The sequence below is a fragment of the Miniopterus schreibersii genome (assembly GCF_964146895.1).
Source record: "Miniopterus schreibersii genome assembly, chromosome: 8".
NCBI lineage: Eukaryota > Metazoa > Chordata > Mammalia > Chiroptera > Miniopteridae > Miniopterus > Miniopterus schreibersii.
The window spans coordinates 9,857,596-9,878,219 of NC_138109.1; the positions used below are offsets into that span (position 1 = coordinate 9,857,596).

At 39.2% G+C, this 20,624-nt stretch overlaps 1 protein-coding gene across 6 annotated transcripts in view; it reads left to right on the plus strand.

Moving 5' to 3' along the window:
- USP48 (ubiquitin specific peptidase 48) overlaps positions 1-20,624 on the plus strand; it is a gene marked incomplete at its 3' end in the record, with an annotated part of 60,520 nt that overhangs the window by 1,537 nt on the left and 38,359 nt on the right. For all 6 annotated transcript variants that reach the window (XR_013999404.1, XM_081145262.1, XM_081145263.1 and 3 more), the window contains exons 2-8: positions 10,708-10,828; positions 11,854-12,010; positions 14,716-14,843; positions 15,170-15,294; positions 15,799-15,907; positions 18,849-18,982; positions 19,687-19,769. Coding sequence is in view for 5 of the 6 variants with exons in the window: in XM_081145262.1 (XP_081001388.1) it covers positions 10,708-10,828; positions 11,854-12,010; positions 14,716-14,843; positions 15,170-15,294; positions 15,799-15,907; positions 18,849-18,982; positions 19,687-19,769 (857 nt within the window). The remainder of the gene's footprint in view (positions 1-10,707; positions 10,829-11,853; positions 12,011-14,715; positions 14,844-15,169; positions 15,295-15,798; positions 15,908-18,848; positions 18,983-19,686; positions 19,770-20,624) is intronic.

The following is a 20,624-nucleotide window of genomic DNA, read 5'->3' on the forward strand; positions in this document are numbered from 1 at the left end:
CTGGAGAAGGTGAGCTTTAAGCTGCGGTTGCAAACTTTACATCCAAGTAGTTGTTGTTTTTCTCTTTTTGAAAACAACATTGAGATATAAACGATTCACCTGTTTAAAATGTAGAGTCCGGTGGTTTTGGTTTGTGTGTTAATAGGGTTGTTCAGCCACCACCACAAGCTGATTTTAAAACATTTTGGCCCGGCCAGCCGGCGTGGCTCAGGGGTTGAGAGTCCATCTATGAACCAGGAGTTCAGGGTTCCATTCCCTGTCTGGGCACTTGCCTGGGTTTTGGGCTCGATCTCCAGCAGGAGGCAGCTGATCAGTGACTCTCATCATTGATGTTTCTCTCTCTCCCTCTCCCTTCCTCTCTCTGAAATCAATAAAAACATATTTAAAAACATTTTGGCCCCCCTAAAAGAATCCCTGTACCCATTAGAGAACGGCACTCAGTCCTCCCCTTCACCCCCTGATTCCCAAGCTCCAGGCAATTATCCATCAGTTTTCCGCCTGTAAATTTACCTACTTTGGACATTTCATGTAAATGGTGTCATACAATATGTGGACTTTTGTGACTGGCTTCTTAAACTTAGCATATGTTCAAGGATCATCCATATTGATGCATGTATCAGTATTTCTAAAAAACTGTGTAAAAAGTATGTAAAATATATAACAAAATTTACCACTTTAAAGTATCCAATTCAGTTTGTACAACTTTACAGTGTTGTACAAACGTCACTATTGTCTTGTTCCAGTACTTTTTTTCCGTCACCCTAAAAGGAAACTTCATATCCATTAAGTAGGTACTTCCCATTTCCCCTTGGCCATCCCTTGGCAACCACTAATCTTTCTGTCTCTGAATTTCTCTATTCTGGATATTTCTTATAAATGGACTTATAAAATATGTGGCCTTTTTTTTGGTCTGGCTTTCACTTTGCATAATGTTTTCAAGAGTCATGTATGTTGTAGCACATACCAGTACTTTATTCCTTTTTATGGCTGAGTAATATTCCATTGTTTGGATATACCACATTTTATTTATCCATCAGTCGATGGACTTAAAAATCCCTGTCAACCTTTATTGAGGAATAATTGACAAGTAGTTTTATTTATTTATTTATTTACTTATTTATTGTTAATCCTCACTGGAGGATATTTTTTCTATTTATTTTTAGAGAGTGGAAGGGAGGGAGGAGGAAGAAGGGTGGGAGGAGAGAGATCTGACCTGCAACCAAGGTATGTGTCCTAGACCAGGAATAGAACCTGAGGCTCTTCAATGTGTGGGCAGACACTAACCACTGAGCAACACCGGCCAGGGCTGTATATATTTTAAAGTGTGTACCGAGCTGATTTGATATACATTGTGTGCCGATTACCAAGATCAAGGTAATTAACACAACCATCACCTAACATGGTTAACTTGATTGACATTTTGGTAATTTCCCCTTTTTGGCTATTTTGAATAGTATTGCCATGAACATTTGCGTACAGGTTTTTGTTAGAATGCCTGTTTTCAGTTCTTTTGGATCTGTACCAAGGAGTGGGATTGCAGGATCATGTGGAAATTATGTTTAACTTGTTGAGGAATTGCCACACTGTTTTCCATAGCTGCTCTGGTATTTTACATCCCCGCCAACAATGTAAGAGGGTTCCAATTTCTCTCCAACCTTGGCAACACTTGTTACTTTCTATGTTTATTTGTTTGTTAATTACCACCCTGGTGGGTTTGAAGTGGCATTTCATTGTGATTTTGATTTACATTTTCCTAATGACTAATGAATTTGAGCATCTTTTCTTGTGCTCTTAGGTCATTTTCTTTTTTTTTTTTTTTAAATATATCTGTTGATCTCAGAGAGAGGAAGGGAGAGAGACAGAGACAGAAACATCAATGATGAGAGTTGTCATTGATTGATTGCCTCCTGCACGCCCTCAAGTGGGGATTAAGCCTGCAAGCGGGGCATGTGCCCTGACCAGGAATCGAACCAGAATCTCCTGGATCATAGGTTGATGCTCAACCACTGAGCCACGCCAGTGGGGCTTCATTTCTTTTTAATGCTGAATAATATTCCATTTTATGCATCTACCACGTGTGTGTGTGTGTGTATGTTCATCCGATGGTGGACATTTGGGTCACTCTACTTTTTGGCTACTGTGAATAATGCTGCTCTGCACATTTGTGTACAGGTTTTTGTGTGGACATTATGGACAAATCATTTTCCAAAGCGGTTAAACTATTTTACATACAAAGGGTGAGGATTCCAGTTTCTCCATCTTTACACCTGAGTTTCTCCCTTGATAGCCATCCTAGTGAATGTGAAATGGTATCTTGTGGTTTTGATTTTGCATTTCCCTGATAGCTATTAATGTTGAGTGTCTCTTATGTGCTTTTTGGCCAATTCATATATCTTCTTTAGAGAAATGTCTCTTTAGGTTCTTTGCCCATTTTAAAATTCAATTATTTGTGTTTTTATTATTGAGTTGTAAGAGAGTTCTTTATACATACTGGATACAAGTCCCTTACATCTGCAAATATTTTATCATTTGCTTTCTTTTTTCTTTTTTTAAATATATCTTTATTGATTTCAGAGAGAGGAAAGGAGAGGGAGGGAGAGAGAAACATCAATGACTAGAGAGTCATTGATCGGCTGCCTCCTGCACACTCCCTACTGGGGATCGAGCCCGCAACCCAGGCATGTGCCCTGACTGGGAATCGGACCCCGATTGCCTGGCTGCTCAGCCGCTCAGCCACACCTGGCCAGGCTCATTTGCTTTCTTAATGGTATCATTTGTAGTACAAAAACTTTTAATTTTGATGTATCCCAGTTTATCTTTTTTTGGGAGGGCAAGGATTGCTTATGCTTTTGAAACCATGCTTAATCTAAGGTCCAAGCAATTTTTATTTAAATATTAAAAGGCTTTTTTTCCCCCTACTCACATTTTCCTTTTATCTTAATTTTTATTTTTTATTTTTTTGATAGAGAGGAGGGGAGGCGGAGAGAGAGCGCAACACCGATGTGAGAGTGAAACTTCAGCCGGCTGCTGCCTCCTGCACGCCCTCTACTGGGGGTTGAGCCCACAATCTGGGCATGTGCCCTGACCCAGAATCAAACCGACCACCTTTCAGTACCGGAGAAGTTGCCCAACCAGCTGAGCCCTACCCGCCAGGGCTCACTTTTTCCCTTTAGTTAAGCATTTCCTCCGACTCTTAAGAAGAGATTAAAGAATTAAGTTAATGGTCTCATCAATGTTTTCTTTTATACTTTACACAATTTGTTATGAGATGCCAGAGCTGCAGAGGTGTTTAGCCACATTTAAAGACTAGATGAATCATGACTATTATTGATATTTCTGAGACTGCTTAGTATAAACACAGGAGGGAAGCAATCTATGCTAAATTCTATATCCACAGAATTCTGCAAATACTGTGTCTTAATTCTTAAAGCTATGAGGATAATAGTCGAGTTCCTTGCAGTAAAATTGGTGGGTAAGGGTTGTACATTTTTAAAAAAATTTTATTCATATTGCTAAATTGCCCATCAGAACGATGGTTCTACTTTACATTCCTCTGTCAATTATAAGAATATCTTGTTTCACCTGGCCTGTGTGGCTCAGTGGTTGAGCCCCCACCTCTGCACCAAGAGGTTGCTGGTTCAGTTCTTGGTCAGGTACATGCCCAGGTTGTGGACTCCATCCCCAGTAGGGGGTGTGCAAGAGGCAGCCAATTGATGCGATGTTTCCCGTTTTCTCTTCCTCTCTCAAAATCTTTTTTTTGTTGTTTTTTGTTTTTTTAAATATATCTTTATTGTTTTCAGAGAGAGGAAAGGAGAGGGAGGGAGAGATAGAAACATCAGTGATGAGAGAGTCATTGATTGAGCCCGCAACCCGGGCATGTGCCCTGACCGGGAATCGAACCCCGATCGCCTGGATCCTAGGTGGGTGCTCAACTGCTGAGCCACGCCCGGCCGGGCTCAAAATCATTTTTAAAAATATATTTAAAAAAAAGATCACACTGTTGTCCTTGTCCGTGAATTTTTTCTCCCTTTTTCACTCAGTCCCTACTAGTCTTTGATTTTTTTTCTTTCTTTCTTTGTAGTATCTGTTAAATTCAACAAATATTTATTTATTGAGTGCCTGATAATATGCTTTGCTGGAGTAAGTATTCATTCTTTTATGCAACAAATATTTTTGGTGCCTTCTGTGGGCCTGGTAGTGTTCTGGGTGGCTCTGGGATAAAGCCCCAGAAGTTAAAGTTCCCTCCTTCACGTGCCACGTATTTTAGCGGTAAGACAGATGTAAACAAACAACATAATTGTTATTTTCCAAAAAAGGGTAGGGGTGCCACACAACATACTTTTTGCAACTTGTTTTTATTTGGTAATACACCTTTTTCCGTATTAGTGCACATGGATCTGTTTTATTCTTTTAAGTAGCTACAGGACATTTCATTGTGTGGAGGTAGATGTGTTGTAATGTACCCAGTTCCCTGTTGACGGACCTTTGGGTTTCCAGTATTTGATATTACAGCCAGGGCTGCTGTGAACATCCCTATACCTGTGTCTTGGTTGAGTCAGTGTTTTCACTTAGGTTGCAAGATGAATCCCTGAGGTCAAGGGCACAGTGACCATTTTATTTTCTATTTTTACCCCCCCCCATGACCATTTTAAAGTTTGATAGATGGTAAAATTTCAGACCATTTAATACCATTTCCCACCCCAGGCATTCCTATTTCAAACACCAGTCTGATTAGTGAGAAATAGCATCTTTTATTTTCATTTGCTTATTTTATTTTTTTGCTAGTGACATTGATCATCTTTTTATATTTGCTGGCCATTTGTATTTCTCCTTTGAATTATGTGTTTTGAATTGTTGATTGTTTTCTTAGATTTTCAAGAGCTTATTGAATGTTTCTATTGAAGACATTTTCCCCATTTAAAAAAATTTTTTTTTCTTTTGACTTTGTGGGTGGTTTTCCTTTTGGCGCATCAAAACCCGTATTTTTATGTGGTCATATTTATCAATGCTTTTCTTTACGGTTTCTGGATTTCCCAACTCCAAGATTATAGAAATATTCACTCATGTTTTGTTTTGGTACTGATGGTTTCATTTTATGCATTCAACCTTTGTTCTTTCAGCATTTAATTTAGGGAGGGAAGTGTACAGATCCATCTTTATTTTATTTTACTTTTTATCAAATGGCTAAATTTTTAAAAATCACTTATTGAGTAATCTAGTCTTCCCCCATTAATTAAAAAGCCACTTTTGTTATATGACAAATTCTTCTGTGTACTTGGGTTTATTTCTTAGCCTGGTTTTCTGCTGTTGATTTGACTCAATACTCTTGTACTAGGACCACAGTTCTAATTTCTTGATAATATTTTTAAAATATCTGTAAGACAAGACCCTTCTTAATTCCTGATAGAATTTTTCTAATGGTTCTTATTTAAATTTACTTGACTTAAAATTTTTTATTTTTTGGTTTTTTTACTTACAGTAAAGTACACAAATGGTAAGAACTACACTGGATGAATTACCACAAAGGGACTATCTCAGTCATGTATCTGTTGCCAAGATTAAAATGTTACTAGCATTCCAGAATATCCCCATCTCCCATTTTCTGCTTTCTGGTCAGTACCACCTCCATCCTCAGATTTTGCCAATTTTGAACTTTGTATACAATTAGGTATACATTGTAGTTCCTCTGTCTGGCTTCTGCTCAGCATTGTGAGACTCATACACATTGTGGGTGGCAGCAGTGTGATCATTTTAGGGCTGTGCAGTGTTCCATTGTGTTACTGTATACTTTATCCTTTCTATTGGTGATGGTCATTAGGGATTTTTCCAGTATTTGGCTGTCATGAATAAAGCTGCAATGAACATTCTTGTATGTATCTTTTGGTGCTATATATACATTTAAAAAAATTTTTTTTTAATATATTTTTAAAAATATATCTTTGCCTGGCCGGGCGTGGCTCAGCGGTTGAGCGTCAACCTAGGATCCAGGAGATTGCAGTTCAATTCCCTGTCAGGGCACATGCCTGGGTTGCGGGCTCCATCCCCAGCAGGGGGCGTGCAGGAGGCAGCTCATCAATGACTCTTATCATTGATGTTTCTCTCTCTCTCCCTCTCCCTTCCTCTCTCGGAAATCAATAAAGATTTTAAATAAATAAATAAAAGCCAAACCGGCTAGGGCTCTTGTCCATTTTTGTCCCTTTAATTACCTTATTGACTTATAGTACTTTATTTTGGATACAGATGCTTTGTTGAATATATGTATTGCTGGTATCTTGCTTTTTTTACTTTCTTAATGGCATATTTGATTAGTAGAAGTTCTAATTCCAGTATAGTCTAAATTTGTCAATATTTTTCTTCATGGTTATTGCTTTTTTTTGCATGTATCTCATTTAAGAAATCTTTCCCCAAGATCCTAAAGGTACTGTCTTCTATTGTCTTCCACAGGCTGTATCGTTTTATCTTTCGTAGTTAGATCTAAGATCCACCTGGAATCACTTACTTATTTTTGATAGTCGGGAAGTATGGGCATGGAAGAATTGAGGGTTTCCTGTCCCGTGTGACCATAGCAAAGCAGAAGGTTGAATGAGTGCTAATGGGAAACCTCTCTGATGCTAGAAGTGACAGCTCTAAGTGAAAGGGAGGACCTATATAAGGGGGGCGGAATTAAGCAAAAAAATTAACACAACCAAACGATTATCTTCACAAATCCTCTGCACCTCATTTCCCTCAGCTTCTGAGGTTTTGATCTAGTCATTAAGAAAAAGTTAGCCTTGCCCAGCCAGGCGTGGCTCAGCGGTTGAGTGTCGACCTGCGATCCAGGTGATCGGGGTTCGATTCCCAGTCAGGGCACATGCCCGGGTTGCGGGCTCGATCAATGACTCTCTCATCATTGATGTTTCTATCTCTCTCTCTCCCTCTCCTTTCCTCTCTCTGAAATCAATAAAGATATATTTAAAAAAAAAGAAAAAGTTAGACTTATATTTGACAGTCTTACAAAGGATGGTTCATTTATTGACAATTGATGAGCCTTCATTCACTCTTCGTTATCACCCGAAGTCTGTTATTTACTTACGGTTTGCTCTTGGTGTTACATATTCTATGGGTTTGGACGCATGACATGGATCTACCATTATAGCCTCATACAGAGCAGTCTCACTGGCTAAAAAACCTCGCTGCCCTGCCTACTCATCCCTCCCTCACCCTCACCCTCACCGATCTTTCTTGTCTCCATAGTTCCGCTTTTCCAGAATGTAAGTTAGTCCGTCACACAGTACATAGCCTTTTCAGATTGGCTTCGTTCACTTAGCAATATGCATTTAGGCCTTCTTTCTTGTCTTTTCATGGCTTGGTAGCTCTTTGTATTTATTTAAAAAAATTTATTGATTTTAGAGAGATAAAGGAGGGAGAGAGATAGAAACATCAATTTGTTCCTCTTATTTATGCAAATTCATTGGTTGCTTCCAGCTGTGTGCCATGACCGGGGATCGAACCCACAACCTTGGTGCATCAGGAGGATACTCCAACCAACCAACTGAGCTACCCAGCCAGGGCTGTATTTGCTTTTTGAAGCCAGCTTTAGACTGAGGACACGGGATTTGGGGGGGAGGGGGTGGTGAGGACAGGAGAGCCAGTTTTTAAATTCATTTTTTCCTGTTGTTTTGCTGTCTGGAGCAGGAGACTAAAACCTTAACCAGCCCACAGGAGCCCTTCTCTGAGGGAATGAGAGGATGTGCGTGCCTGACCCCGGGACAGCGCCTGTCTCCCCACCCGTCATGTGAGGAAGTCTTGCCACCATCCTGTCCACGAGGAGAAAGCACAAATGAGCCTTGTAGTGCGCCTTGAAAAACAGACTTGAAGGATCATGTACCTACTTGTTTTTAGTAGATTTTCACTCTTTTTAGCCCCCCAAGACCTTGTGGTCCAGTGCTGCTGGCTGTCACTTTTTTAAAGGAATCTTCCTGGTAAACCTTGTCGCTGCTCCAAGGGAAGGTCTCTGAATCGGGTTTTGTTTGTTTGTTTGATAGAAGAGAAAACTACTTTGGTGAAAAGGAGTGATTTTTTTTTTTTTTTTTTTTACTCTCAGCATTGTGATGTAGTCCTCTCCTATTAGAGATGAGTCCTAGGCACGAAAGTAACTTCCTTCAGACGCCCCCCCCCCCCCCCAGCGAATCAGTTCCACTTTTATTTTTTCAGTAAGCTGTTTTCCAGCCTGGCTTTGACATAAACCTGACAGAGCTGTTCTTACGTTGACCAAGCTTGTTTTCATTTTTATTTTTTTAAGCCAGGAAGACAGTATGTTTAGGTGGAACATTAGGAACAGTTACTTTTGGAACCTAGTACACTCCATAGTTCCAGGTCTGAAAGGGAGAGAGGGTGATGGGGAAGCCTTTGCCTCTTTCTTTGCAGCCGGGGAGGGCACAGGCGGCCCCCCCAGATGGTGGTTTCCTGTTTAGAGTGTCTACCTTTGTCTAACAAACAGGCCTATCACACTCATTTTTAAACAGTGTTTTGTACCTTGCCTTTTTCAATTAGTGATGTTGTTACATATCACAAGATTAAAAAGTTTCTCCCTTTTATTTCCTGACTCCAGAAGTTTCCATTATTTGGTTATATTATTTTATCAGTTTTCTATCACTGGCCATTTATTATGTTTCCAGTCTTTTACTGCTATCTGTAAAGCTTTAGTAGGTAGCCTTCTGAAATAGTCACACATCTTAACCTAATAATGTCCATTGTAACAAAAGAAAGCCCACGTTCATACAATGCAGTGCCTCATTGGTCTCCTTTGATCTGGAATGATGACTCAGTCATTCTTAGTACTCTGTGACACTGACACTTTTGAAGAGTGCAGGGCACTTATTTTGTAGAAAGTACCTCAACTTGGGTTTGGCTGGTGCTGCTCTTAAGTGCATCACATCAGGAGGTGCCTGTTGTCAACCGTTAGACCCATGACTGGTTACTCACCTTGGATCACTTGGTTAAGGTGGTAACTGCCAGGTTTCTCCACTCAAAGCTACTCCTCTGCCTTTTGTAATTAAACAGCTTGTGCTGAGCTACTATGAGACTGTAAATATTGTTGCTTCTCTTGAACTTGCCTGCACCAGCGTCCTTGATGATTCTTGCCTGGTTCTTTAGTTAATCTGATGGACGCCAAATGGTGGCTTTCTAATTCTCTCCTTCCTTTACTTTGTAAGTCGCCCTCTTCTCTAAAGAAGAGGTTTCCCATCCACCCTCCCTCCATCCACCCATCTCACTGTAGATTCCTACTGTATTCAGTAGTTACAATCCTGTCGTTATTTATTTTGCTGCTCAAATGGTTCCAGATTTGGCCATGGGAGCCCCCTTAAAGCTGTCCTTTTAACATGCCTGTATCATTCTTCGAGTGCATCTTTACTTTTTGGGCACAGTAAGATATTCCATGTTTATCTTGTGCTTTGCCTGCCCGGCCTTGACAACGCCATTTCTCCAAGGAGCCCTGGGTTCTTCTAGTGGGGAATATTTAGAAATCAGTATCTGGTTGCTAGGTGTGCTCTCGTTACTGCTTTCAGGGCCTCAGCTGACAAAAACCTATCCCACTTAGGCTACGCAATTAAGTTTAACTTTCAGATAGACAAATATTTTATCTGGTAACCCTGATCTGCCTCTCTCTCTAGTAAGACCCATGAGGTTAGCTTTGTACCTCTTGGTGCTGCAGGGTTCATTCTGTTCTTCCCCCCTTTCTGAGTTATAACCTTCCTCTCCAAAGCTTGGTTCCCTTTGTCCCCAGTGTATTTACTTTTTGTTGAGTTGTAGAATGTACAGAAAGTTGTTTCAGAATTGTTAATCCAGGTCTCTGTGAAAAGGAAGCTGTTAAGAGTTTGGTGTTTTCTTTCTTTTGTTTTTAGCCTAAGGGCACTAACTACTAAATGAGCTTGCTGAGGACCTTGGAGGTTGTTTGGGTTAGTCGACCCCGCTCCCCTCCCGCCCAGTGTGGATGTTACTCAGTTGAAATGTGTTTGTGTTGAATTTAGGGTTCCCCCATCCTTACTGATTGTGTGTGTGTGTGAGAGATGGCTCCAGAATTCAACACTGTGGAATAGTATATTCAGAGGAATCACACCCCCTTCCTTTCTCTACCCTTATCCCAGTAGGCAACCAATTTCATTAGTCTCTGCTTGACCCGTTTTGTGTTTGCTATTGCTTACACACACACAAATAGTATGCTACCCATAGTCTTTTGCACTTTGCTTTTTTTACTCATCAATATACCCTGGAAATTACCCCACCTCAGTTCATGGAGAGCTTTGTGTGTGTGCATTTTACGGTTGCGTAATACTCTGTTACGTGTGCGTGCCACATCCACTCAGATGGTCATTTGGTTTGTTTCCACTAGTTTGCAATCACCTGGTGCATGTGCTTTTGCACCAGTGGGGTTATATCTTCAGGGTGAATTCTTAGAAATGAAGTGGCTGGCTGTATATCTAGATTTGTTAGAGACTGCAAAGTCCCTCTCTACCAGAGTCCTACCGGTTTGCATTCCCATTAGCAGTAAATGAGTTCTCTTTTCCACAGCCTTACAAACTGAGTGCTGTGGTATCCTTTCTCAGTTTTGCTCATCTTATAGATAAGAAATAGATTTTTTTTTAATGGTGTGTCATTATAGCTTTAATCTGCATATTTCTTATCATGGAACTGTGGTATTTTAAAATTAAACTTTTTTTTTTGTAGACGAAACTGCAAAGGAAATCCGAATTGCTTGGTTGGGATTGGTGAGCATATTTGGTTAGGAGAAATAGATGAAAATAGTTTTCATAACATTGATGATCCCAACTGTGAGAGGAGAAAAAAGGTAAGCCATCATTTTAAGTGACTTTATGTGGTGTTCCTATTTTTATTTGTTTTGTGCCTGTGATCAGGAACCATTTCAGGTAACCTGTGCAGCTTTAAGATAAGTAGTGGACATAAGACTCTAAACTGATTTCAGGTAACCTGTGCAGCTTTAAGATAAGTAGTGGACATAAGACTCTAAACTGCTTTAATTGGAACAGTTCTTAATGGTCTGCTTTGAAATAGGTAGCTGTGTAATCCAGGAAGCCTTTCAATAGTAGTTTTCGTTTAAATGCTGATTCTGTGTTCTCTTTAACATTGCGTATTTTATTTTGAACTCTTTCTTAAATCTCTTTAAAGGAGGTGGTAAGTCAATGGACCGAGCTCCCATAATGATATCACTTTGCTTTCTTGAGCTTGTATTTTTATATATCATATACATAAGAGATGGTTTTACTTTTTGTTTTAGTACATTATTTCCTAATCATAAGGCCTGGCATTCACAAAATCGTCAGCTGTGTAGATATTTCTCTATTTAAAACAGAAGGATTCTTTGTAAGTTCAGGAATTCTCATTCTTATCTTTGGAAGAAGTTGCAGCCAACTCCCCTTTTCTCCCATCTCCCAGATCTGTAGGATTAAAGGAGCTTTTCTGGAAGTTTTACTTTGTCATTCTGTTGCATGTTGGCAGTTTAGGAAGATAGCACAAGAAAAACCTATGTACCCATGTTCAAAACTAATCCTTCCTAGAGCCCCCTGTTGTAAGTTTAGACGTCAGTGGCTGCAGAAGACTGGAAGATGACTGGAAGACTGCCCACGAGCTGAGGTGCTGTCCTAGTCCTTTCACTCCTGTAGCCGGCCCCAGTAAAGCTTTCTATCAGAATGGTGCCCCGCCCCGAGAGGGTGAAGGTGGTTATACCACGTTGGTTGAGACAGTTTTGACAAATATGTAATCTGAAATTTAAAAAATAATGCTGCTTATAATTTTTAAAAATTTCATTTAAAGGCACATTGATTTTTCTAATTGTAAATTTTCTGTTTTTGTAAGAACTCATTTGTGGGCCTCACTAACCTTGGAGCCACTTGTTACGTCAACACATTTCTTCAAGTCTGGTTTCTCAACTTGGAGCTTCGGCAGGCGCTCTACTTATGTCCAAGCACCTGTAGCGACTACATGATGGGAGATGGTATCCAGGAAGAGAAAGGTCAGTGGGCACGGGGCGTGCGGGCTCACTTCTGAGTACACTGCCGGCTAGATCACTTCTGAACCACCCAAATGAGGAAACTTATTTCCTGTGTTCCTTACGTGCCATGCATGGTTGTAGTCCTTTATAAACATTGTCAGGATTCAAAATCATTGTTTTCCACTGTATTTTTATCATTTATATACAAAATGGCTAATATTCAAGTGAAGGAAATACATTTAATGATTCTTTTAAATTGTTTTTTTTTTAAAAAATATGTCTTTATTGATTTCAGAGAGAGAGAGAGAGAAACATCAGTGATGAGAGAGTCATTGATCGGCTGCCTCCTGCACGCCCCCTGCTGGGGATGGAGCCCGCAACCCGGGCATATGCCCTGACAGGGAATCGAACCCCGATCTCCTGGATCCTAGGTCGATGCTCAACCGCTGAGCCACACCCAGCCAGGCTAAAAAAATTTTTAACAGTAACTTTTTTTATTTATTGATATGAGAGAGAGAAACATTGATTCGTTTTACCACTTATTTATGCATTGATTGGTTGATTCTTGTATGTGCCCTGACTGGGGATCGAACCCACAACCTTGGTGTATCAGGATTACGCTCTAACCAACTGAGCTACCCACCCAGGGCTATAATCGATTATTCTTACGCAGTTTGCAGTTACAGTTTTTCTAAGTAATACTCTGTAATTGTAGTCCATTAATTTCTAGTGACTGGTAAACATCAGTCAATAAAGTAGACAAGGTTACTCTTTTGCCTAGTTGGTTACATTGAAGTATTTTAATAAATAGTTCAGTGTAACTCGAAGATTACATGGAGGTCAGAGAAAAGACAGGATTTGTAAGCCCCACATCTTCTCGCAGCCCTCCAGACAGTGGTGATACCTGAGGGTCTTGGTCCCCGTGAACAGTGATCTTGGCTTCACAACACAATGCTTAAAAATTCTTAAGTTTGTTTCCCCAGTGCTTTATTTCTATAGTTCTGAATATTTAAATCTAGATTAATAGTGTGTTAAATATTTAAGGTAATAGTGTATGTAAAGGATGAGTCATAAAATGTATTATTTTTTTATTTTTAGCATTGTTTTGCTGAAATATAAATTTACCAATGAGAAGACAGTTAAATAACAAGTGAAAACTAAATTTCTATTTCATAAAATGATGTACCGTGGCCAGAATTCTTTGGGTATCTTCAAGAAATTTAAAAAATGTTTCTAAACACATAAATTCTAATATTTCACCGAAGTTCTTCCCCTTGTTCTCTGATAAGAAAGTACACTTCTGGTGTTAGCTTAACAGTCACAGTGCAGCGTAGTGGAAAGAGTTTATTCTGGGAATGGTGGGATCTGAGTTCTAGTCCCAGCTCACCCATTCCCTTATTTTACAAATATGTAATCCAGGACAGTATGAGTTATTTGGTTATTTAAGATCTAGCCTGTAAAGTAAAGAGAGCTAGAGTAGATACAGACTTACTTGAATAGCTTTTAACAGCCTGCAAAGCCCTTGCACCCCAGGAAGTAAGATTTTTATCTTTATCTTGCAAATGAAATACTGATTTCCTGAAAGTCACAATTGGTAGTAAAGAGATAACCGTCAGAGTTCAATCAGGAGACAAACTGCACAATAATTTGAACAGAGAAAGCATAGGGAATTATTAACAGGAAACTCAAATAATGGGGGATTGTTTAGTAAGAATTAAACAGGAATAATACAGGAGTAGCAGATGTAGGGAGCAGCCACTACCCCTGGGGCGGAGATCCAGCCCTCTTTGGAGAGGGCACTACAGTGACTCACTAGTTGCCCCACTAGTTGCCCGTGTGTGCTGAGATGCCTCCTCAGGACTCTGTGCTAGAAACTGTCTATAGGGAGGTGCTGAGCTTCAGAACCCCCTGTGAAGTCACCTGAGAGGTCATTCAAGAGGAAGTGCCTCAGCAGACGCATTCCCCTGTGAAGCTACCAGAGGTGGTACTGAGCAAAACCTGGAGGCCTGAGAAAGTTGTACCACACAGGAGCCTGGTGAGAGGCACAACTGAACTTTCCAGTGCCCCCTCCGGAGAAGACTTAACCTTTTGCTACCTGGCAAAGGAGAAATATTTGCAGAGCTCATCTCTGTTATCACAGAGTAGGCAAAGAAGGGTGGATTTGGAAGTGAGGTGCAATAAATTGATAACTGGCACAGAAGATATCACTCAAGTCTTTTTGGGCCCTTGAGATTTATGCTTCCTATTTGCTTACCTTCCCTGAGTTCATTAAAATTTGCTACTCAAAACTTCTAGGATTTTTAACAGCAAAATCTTCATCCAAGTTTGAATCTGTGCTTGAGATTCCTGTCACTTGCTCTGTTTGTGGCAAGTCCACATTAATGAGATTTGATTAAAGTATTTGGCCATCTTATATGAATGGTAAATATGGCTTTTATTACTGGAATGGATGTTTTGGTGTGATTTGACATTTTAGAAACTGGTTGTGATTATGATTGTTGTAATGTACATATGGCCTCTTGCTTTTATGGGATGTATATAAACAGCTATGGCTACCTCATTACTTCCAAAAGACATGTGATATTAATTTGTTTCTTTTGAAGTTTTAAAACGATAATAAAACACTATACAGTTTGGATGTAAAGGTGTTTAATTATGTTCTCATGTGAAGATGAAATACATTTTTTAAAGTAGCAGTTTTTTAAACAAACGTTTTTTAAAAATAGATTATGAACCTCAAACAATTTGTGAACATCTCCAGTACTTGTTTGCCTTGTTGCAAAACAGTAATAGGCGATACATCGATCCATCAGGATTTGTTAAAGCCTTGGGCTTGGACACAGGGCAACAGCAGGTAAGAACCTTTTGTTTATTTTTTAAATATAAAAAGGTGCCCAAGCATTACTTAGAATGTTTATAGAAAGAAATAAAATGAAATGCTTTAAAAAAATTTTTTTTCTATCTTGAATTAGAGCATTTATTTACTGTTCAGTTTTGTTTTACATTTTCCTTGATCCCATTTCTGAAAATTCATATGTGGGCACAAAACTGATTCAACATATTTCTTGTTTGAAAATCTCCAAAGTACAGCTAGTTTTGGGAGTATTTAACTTAATACTATTTGTATCAGAAGTTGAAAAGCAAGATATGATTTTTCTTTTTATTAACCCAAACTTGTAGGATGCCCAAGAATTTTCAAAGCTCTTTATGTCTCTTTTGGAAGATACTTTGTCTAAACAAAAGAATCCAGATGTGCGGAACATTGTCCAACAACAGTTCTGTGGGGAATATGCTTATGTAACTGTGTAAGTGTGTTTCCGCTTTTTCATGATACATTTTACTCTAAGACAGGTGCTCTTATGTTATCTAATTTTCAGTTCAGTTCCAAGTTAAAGCTTTGGTGAGTTATCATGGGACCTGAAATGTTTATAGCAATACATTGCCATGGGAGCATGGAAACAACTGACTTGGTAATTGCAGTTGAATCCACCGAGGTGTTGGGAACTGTGTCTGGTTGAGCTCTTGCCATTTATTTTATGGCTGTGCTGTGAGCTTAAAGAGTAAGATTAAAGCCAGCTAGAATACTAAGAGTAAATATGAAATAACTCTTAAAAATTTTCCTAATCATAAAATACATGGCCTCACCAATCACTTTGTTTTTATTTATTTTCTAAATATATATAGTGTAAACAATTTCTTTGAAAGAACTAAGGTAATAAATGCTTCTACCCATGTTTCTCAGATGTAATACAAGAGAACTCGATTGTTTTTCCCATTCTGATCTTAATTTTATCACTATTTTATTATAGATGCAATCAGTGTGGCAGAGAGTCCAAGCTTTTATCAAAGTTTTATGAACTGGAGTTAAATATCCAAGGCCACAAACAGTTAACAGATTGTATCTCGGAATTTTTGAAGGTATTCAATTTTAGTGTATATATTGTTTCTGCTCATTAACAGTTAAATACTATTCTGAATGGTTTTTTTACTTAATGGATAAATTCATTATTTCAGTGTGTTTTTTTATATATGAAGTGTCTCTTTATGTAATGATCTAGAAGAAACTTTCTAAATTATCAAGTATTGGAAGCAGGCTGCATCTTAAAATAATTTTTGGCTATTTCAGGCTATTCTATAGGTAAAGTTATGTGTGTAAAAACTTACTGTGATTGGGGGTAGTAGAGTATTTAAGAAAATCTAAACTGTTACCATAAGGTTAATTTACCTTTTCATTTAATGAGAACTAGAATGTGTTGAATGTAAATAGTTTTACATCAGTGTCGTCATTCTTCAGCCCTGCCACTCGCTATTTCTACTCTCTGTATATTTAGATTTATGTGCTGATGTGGAAGTGGTTCCCTTTTGTTATGAGTGGAAAAGCTGCTAAGAGGAAACCTTTGTTATCAAGGAGGAACAGACACATAGCATAATAGATGAGTTTATTATAAAGCTTTCTTAGAATATTTTTGTACTTTTCCTACTCTTTTAGCACAAGCATTAGATGCTAGAAGCACTCCTTTATCGAATTCATTCAGCTATATGTTGGCTGAGTGGTTATTGTGTCCATGTACTGTTTCAGCCGTTGGGGATAACCATAGTGAGCAAAACAGACAAAATATTTCTGCCTTTAAGCTGCTTTTAGTGTAATGGTATTGGGACTAGGGAGGGATAGTAAAATAAATGTAAGTAAAATTCATACAGTGTCAACTATAACGAGTGTTATGGAGAAAACTAAAGCAGGGAAGAAGGGTGGAGAATGTGGTGGGGGTGAGGGTGGGGTTGGTTACAATTAGAAATAAAATGACAGCTCAGCCAGCGTGGCTTAGCAGGTTGAGCATCGACCTAGGATCCAGGAGATCGAGGTTCGATTCCCAGTCAGGGCACATGCCTGGGTTTGGACTCGATCCCCAGTAGGGGCCGTGCAGGAGGCAGCTCATCAGTGATTCTCTCATCATTGATGTTTCTCTCTCCCTCTCCCTTCCTCTCTCTGAAATGAATGAAGACATATTTTTTTGGGGAAAAAAAAATGATAGAAGGTGAAATGAGCCATGCAAGATTTGGGAGGAGAATGTTTGGGGTAGGTGGGGTTCAGCGTGACTGAAGTGAATAAAGAAGGGGAGCATGGCAGGAGGTGAAGTTGCAGAGGCAACCGAGGACTGTTCAGATAGGGTGGTAGAGCTTTGTCAGGAGTCTGGCCTTTACTCTGAGTGAGGTGGGATGCCTGGGAGAGCTGAGCATAGGAAGGATGCAACCCGCTTTGACAGGATAACTGGCTGCTCTCTTGAGAGTAGGCTGATGTGGGGCAAGGGCAAACAGGAGGAGATGATGGCGGCTTGGACCAAGGGTTAGTGGAAGAGCTGGTAAGTTGTGTTTGGGTTTTAGATGTATTTTCAAAGTAGAGCTGATAAAATTTGCAGATTGGATATGGAGGGAGAGGCGTCAAGGATTCCTAAGGTTGGCCTGAGCACTGGAAGAATGTCATTGCCATATGGAGATGTGAAGGACTATGGGGGGAGGAGCAGGTTTGGGAGAGGAATTAGGAGTTTGCACTGGGGCATGTTACATTTGAGAGGTATAGTTGAGGGGAGAAGTTGGGGCTGGGTAAAATCACCAAACACTGAAGGACCAAGGACTGAGCCCTAGGACATTCAAACGTTAAGAGATCAGGGAGATAGGAGCAGCTGACAAAGGATGCTGGGGAGGGGACTGGCCAGTGAGTTAAGAGGAAGGCAGGTGAGTGGTGTTCACTTCACTGGAGCCAAGTGAGTAAAGTGGTGGGGCCAGTGTTGTATTAAGTACAGTAATCTATCAAAACACTGTTAGAGAAACAAAAAGGAAAGATGGAAAAAGAAACCACCATGAGGTGTAACATGGAATTTTCCTGCACTCTTCCTTTAGGTTTCTCTCATGAATGTCATTCAGTAATTTTAAGTGTGTGTATGTGTGTGTGTGTAATGATTGTGTATTCTGGTGCCCATGTGTAGTTTACACCTATTTTCACTATTTTTAAGTTAATTTTGCTGCATCAAAGTGCATATGATATTTCTTTTTTTTTTTTAATTTTTAATATATCTTTATTGATTTCAGAGAGAGGAAAGGAGAGGGGCAGAGAGAGAGAGAAACATCAATGATGAGAGAGTCATTGATCAAGCCTGCAACCGGGCATGTGCCCTGACCGGGAATCGAACCCCGATCACCTGGATCCTAGGTTGACGCTCAACTGCTGAGCGATATTTCTTTTCAAAACCTACTTCCTTTTAATTCCCAAAAGTGGCATTTTCAGGACAGAGGACCCAAAACAAATACTTATACATTTTGAAAAGAGGCGCATCAATTTTATTATTTTTTTAAATTTATCTTTATTGTTGAAAGAATTACAGATGTCCCCTTTTCCCCCATTGACCCCCTCCTACCACCCCCCTGCCCCAAGGCACATCAGTTTTAAATCATTGTATACAAATTCATGTCATGTTAAGTAGTGCTTTTTATCTTTCTTTTTTTTTTTTTTAAATATATCTTTATTGATTTCAGAGAGAGGAAAGGAGAGGGAGAGAGAGAGATAGAAACATCAATGACGAAAGAGTCATTGATCGAGCCCGCAACCCGGGCATGTGCCCTGACCGGAAATCGAACCCCGATCGCCTGGATCCTAGGTTGAAGCTCAACCGCTGAGCCATGCCCGGCCGGGCAGTGCTTTTTATCTTGCATGTCCTTCATTACTGAGAGTAGCTTGATTTTAAACAGCCTGAATGGGAGCTATTCATTAAAGTGAAGTTATGCTTTACATCAGAGATAGGTCAGTTTTAAAAAATCTTTCCATCTTCTAGTTTTTAAAAAATAACGTTTTATTCCTTATCAGGAAGAACGACTAGAAGGAGACAATCGATACTTCTGTGAAAACTGTCAAAGCAAACAGAACGCAACAAGGAAGATCCGCCTCCTAAGTCTCCCCTGCACGCTGAACTTGCAGCTCATGCGTTTTGTCTTTGACAGGTAAGTGTGTGCAGATGATAGTGTTTGCTGCTCAGTGTGGACTAATATGCGCAGATCTCACTGTAGACAGATAAGATAATAACATGCTTATCATTTGAAATGCTAGAGTTGAGGGTGAAAGTTATAGATGGAGCCTGTTGTTTTGAAATACCAACATTTCATGATTTTATCACAAACTTTAAGAGACCAGCTATATAAAATTGAGAACTAGAAAAGTAGAGACTCATTTTTTATTCTAAGAAATTATTTTAAAATGCAAAGGAAAAGCAAACACTTGGGTAGGAACTGAATTACCTTGACATTCTGTATTATTATCATGTAAGAACCAGAATAAATTTTCCACTCAGTATGGTGCCCCCAACCCCATGGGAATATATCTTTTATTTTATAATTAAAATCAGGCAATGCCTACACATATGCATTTCTTTTATTAAAAAGGCAGGAGCATCTGTGCTTTTGTGATTAGATTAAAACCTCTGGAAATAAGATGTGGTTGGAATTAGCACTTTAAATTCATACCTTTTAAGCAATTGATTTATTTTGCCCAATTCTAAGACAGTATTATGTTTACTTATAATCATACAGGTCTTTGAAGAAGGAAGTCTACCTAGCTACTGTTGAGTTTATTAAGATAGCTGACAGAGCTTATACATTGTTTCATGATTGTTTTAAATATAAATATAATTAGCTTTCCTCTTGGTTAGGCAAACTGGACATAAGAAAAAGCTGAATACCTACATTGGCTTCTCAGAGATTTTGGATATGGAGCCTTATGTGGAACATAAAGGTAATATTTTTACTGAGCAGTGATAATTATAATGCTCAGAGAATGTAACTTGTGATCTGCCTATGATGAATACAGAATAGTACTACTGCATTTTATTGGCTAATCTCTGGGAACAAAGGCTTTTTAGGTGAGCTGAGATATAACTTCCATTGTCTATGAGTAAAGTACATAACAAAGATTAGGTGGTTCATCAGTATCTGCATAATTAAGGGTATAAAAGGATAAGAAATGAAAAAGATACTTTCACTGTTCCCGAACCCACACTTGCTACCTTAGTGTCAATAGCGTACCTACCTGTAATTCCTTATAAAATTAAGCGTCTCCAAACTGCCTCCTTTCATTTTTTTCTTTTAACATTTTATCAAAAACATTAGGTGGTATAATTCCAATATATATATATTGTAATTCTTCATATCTGTGACCACTGGTAAGTTCTAGGATGCTATGAGATGATTTCAACAAGAAATTATTTACTGCATCTCCTTTTTGATAGTCTTTGCCTTACCGAACGGTGACTCTTATCAGAGAACACCAACATTTTGCCCTTACTGGAAGGACTGTTTTACTTACTTCTCCTTTTTAAAAAAAATCTTTATTGATTTCAGAGAGAGGAAGGGAGAGGGAGAAGGAGAGAGAGATGGAAACATCAATGAGAGTCATTGATCAGCTGCCTCCTGCACGCCCCCTACTGGGGACCGAGCCTGCAACTCGGGCATGTGCCCTGACCAGGAATCAGATCAGGATTTCCTGGATCATAGATTGATGCTCAGCCGCTGAGCCCCACCCGGCCGGGCTTACTTCCCTTTTAAGATTGATTGTACTGCTTAGGAAATTTTTGGTGTAGAAATTATATGA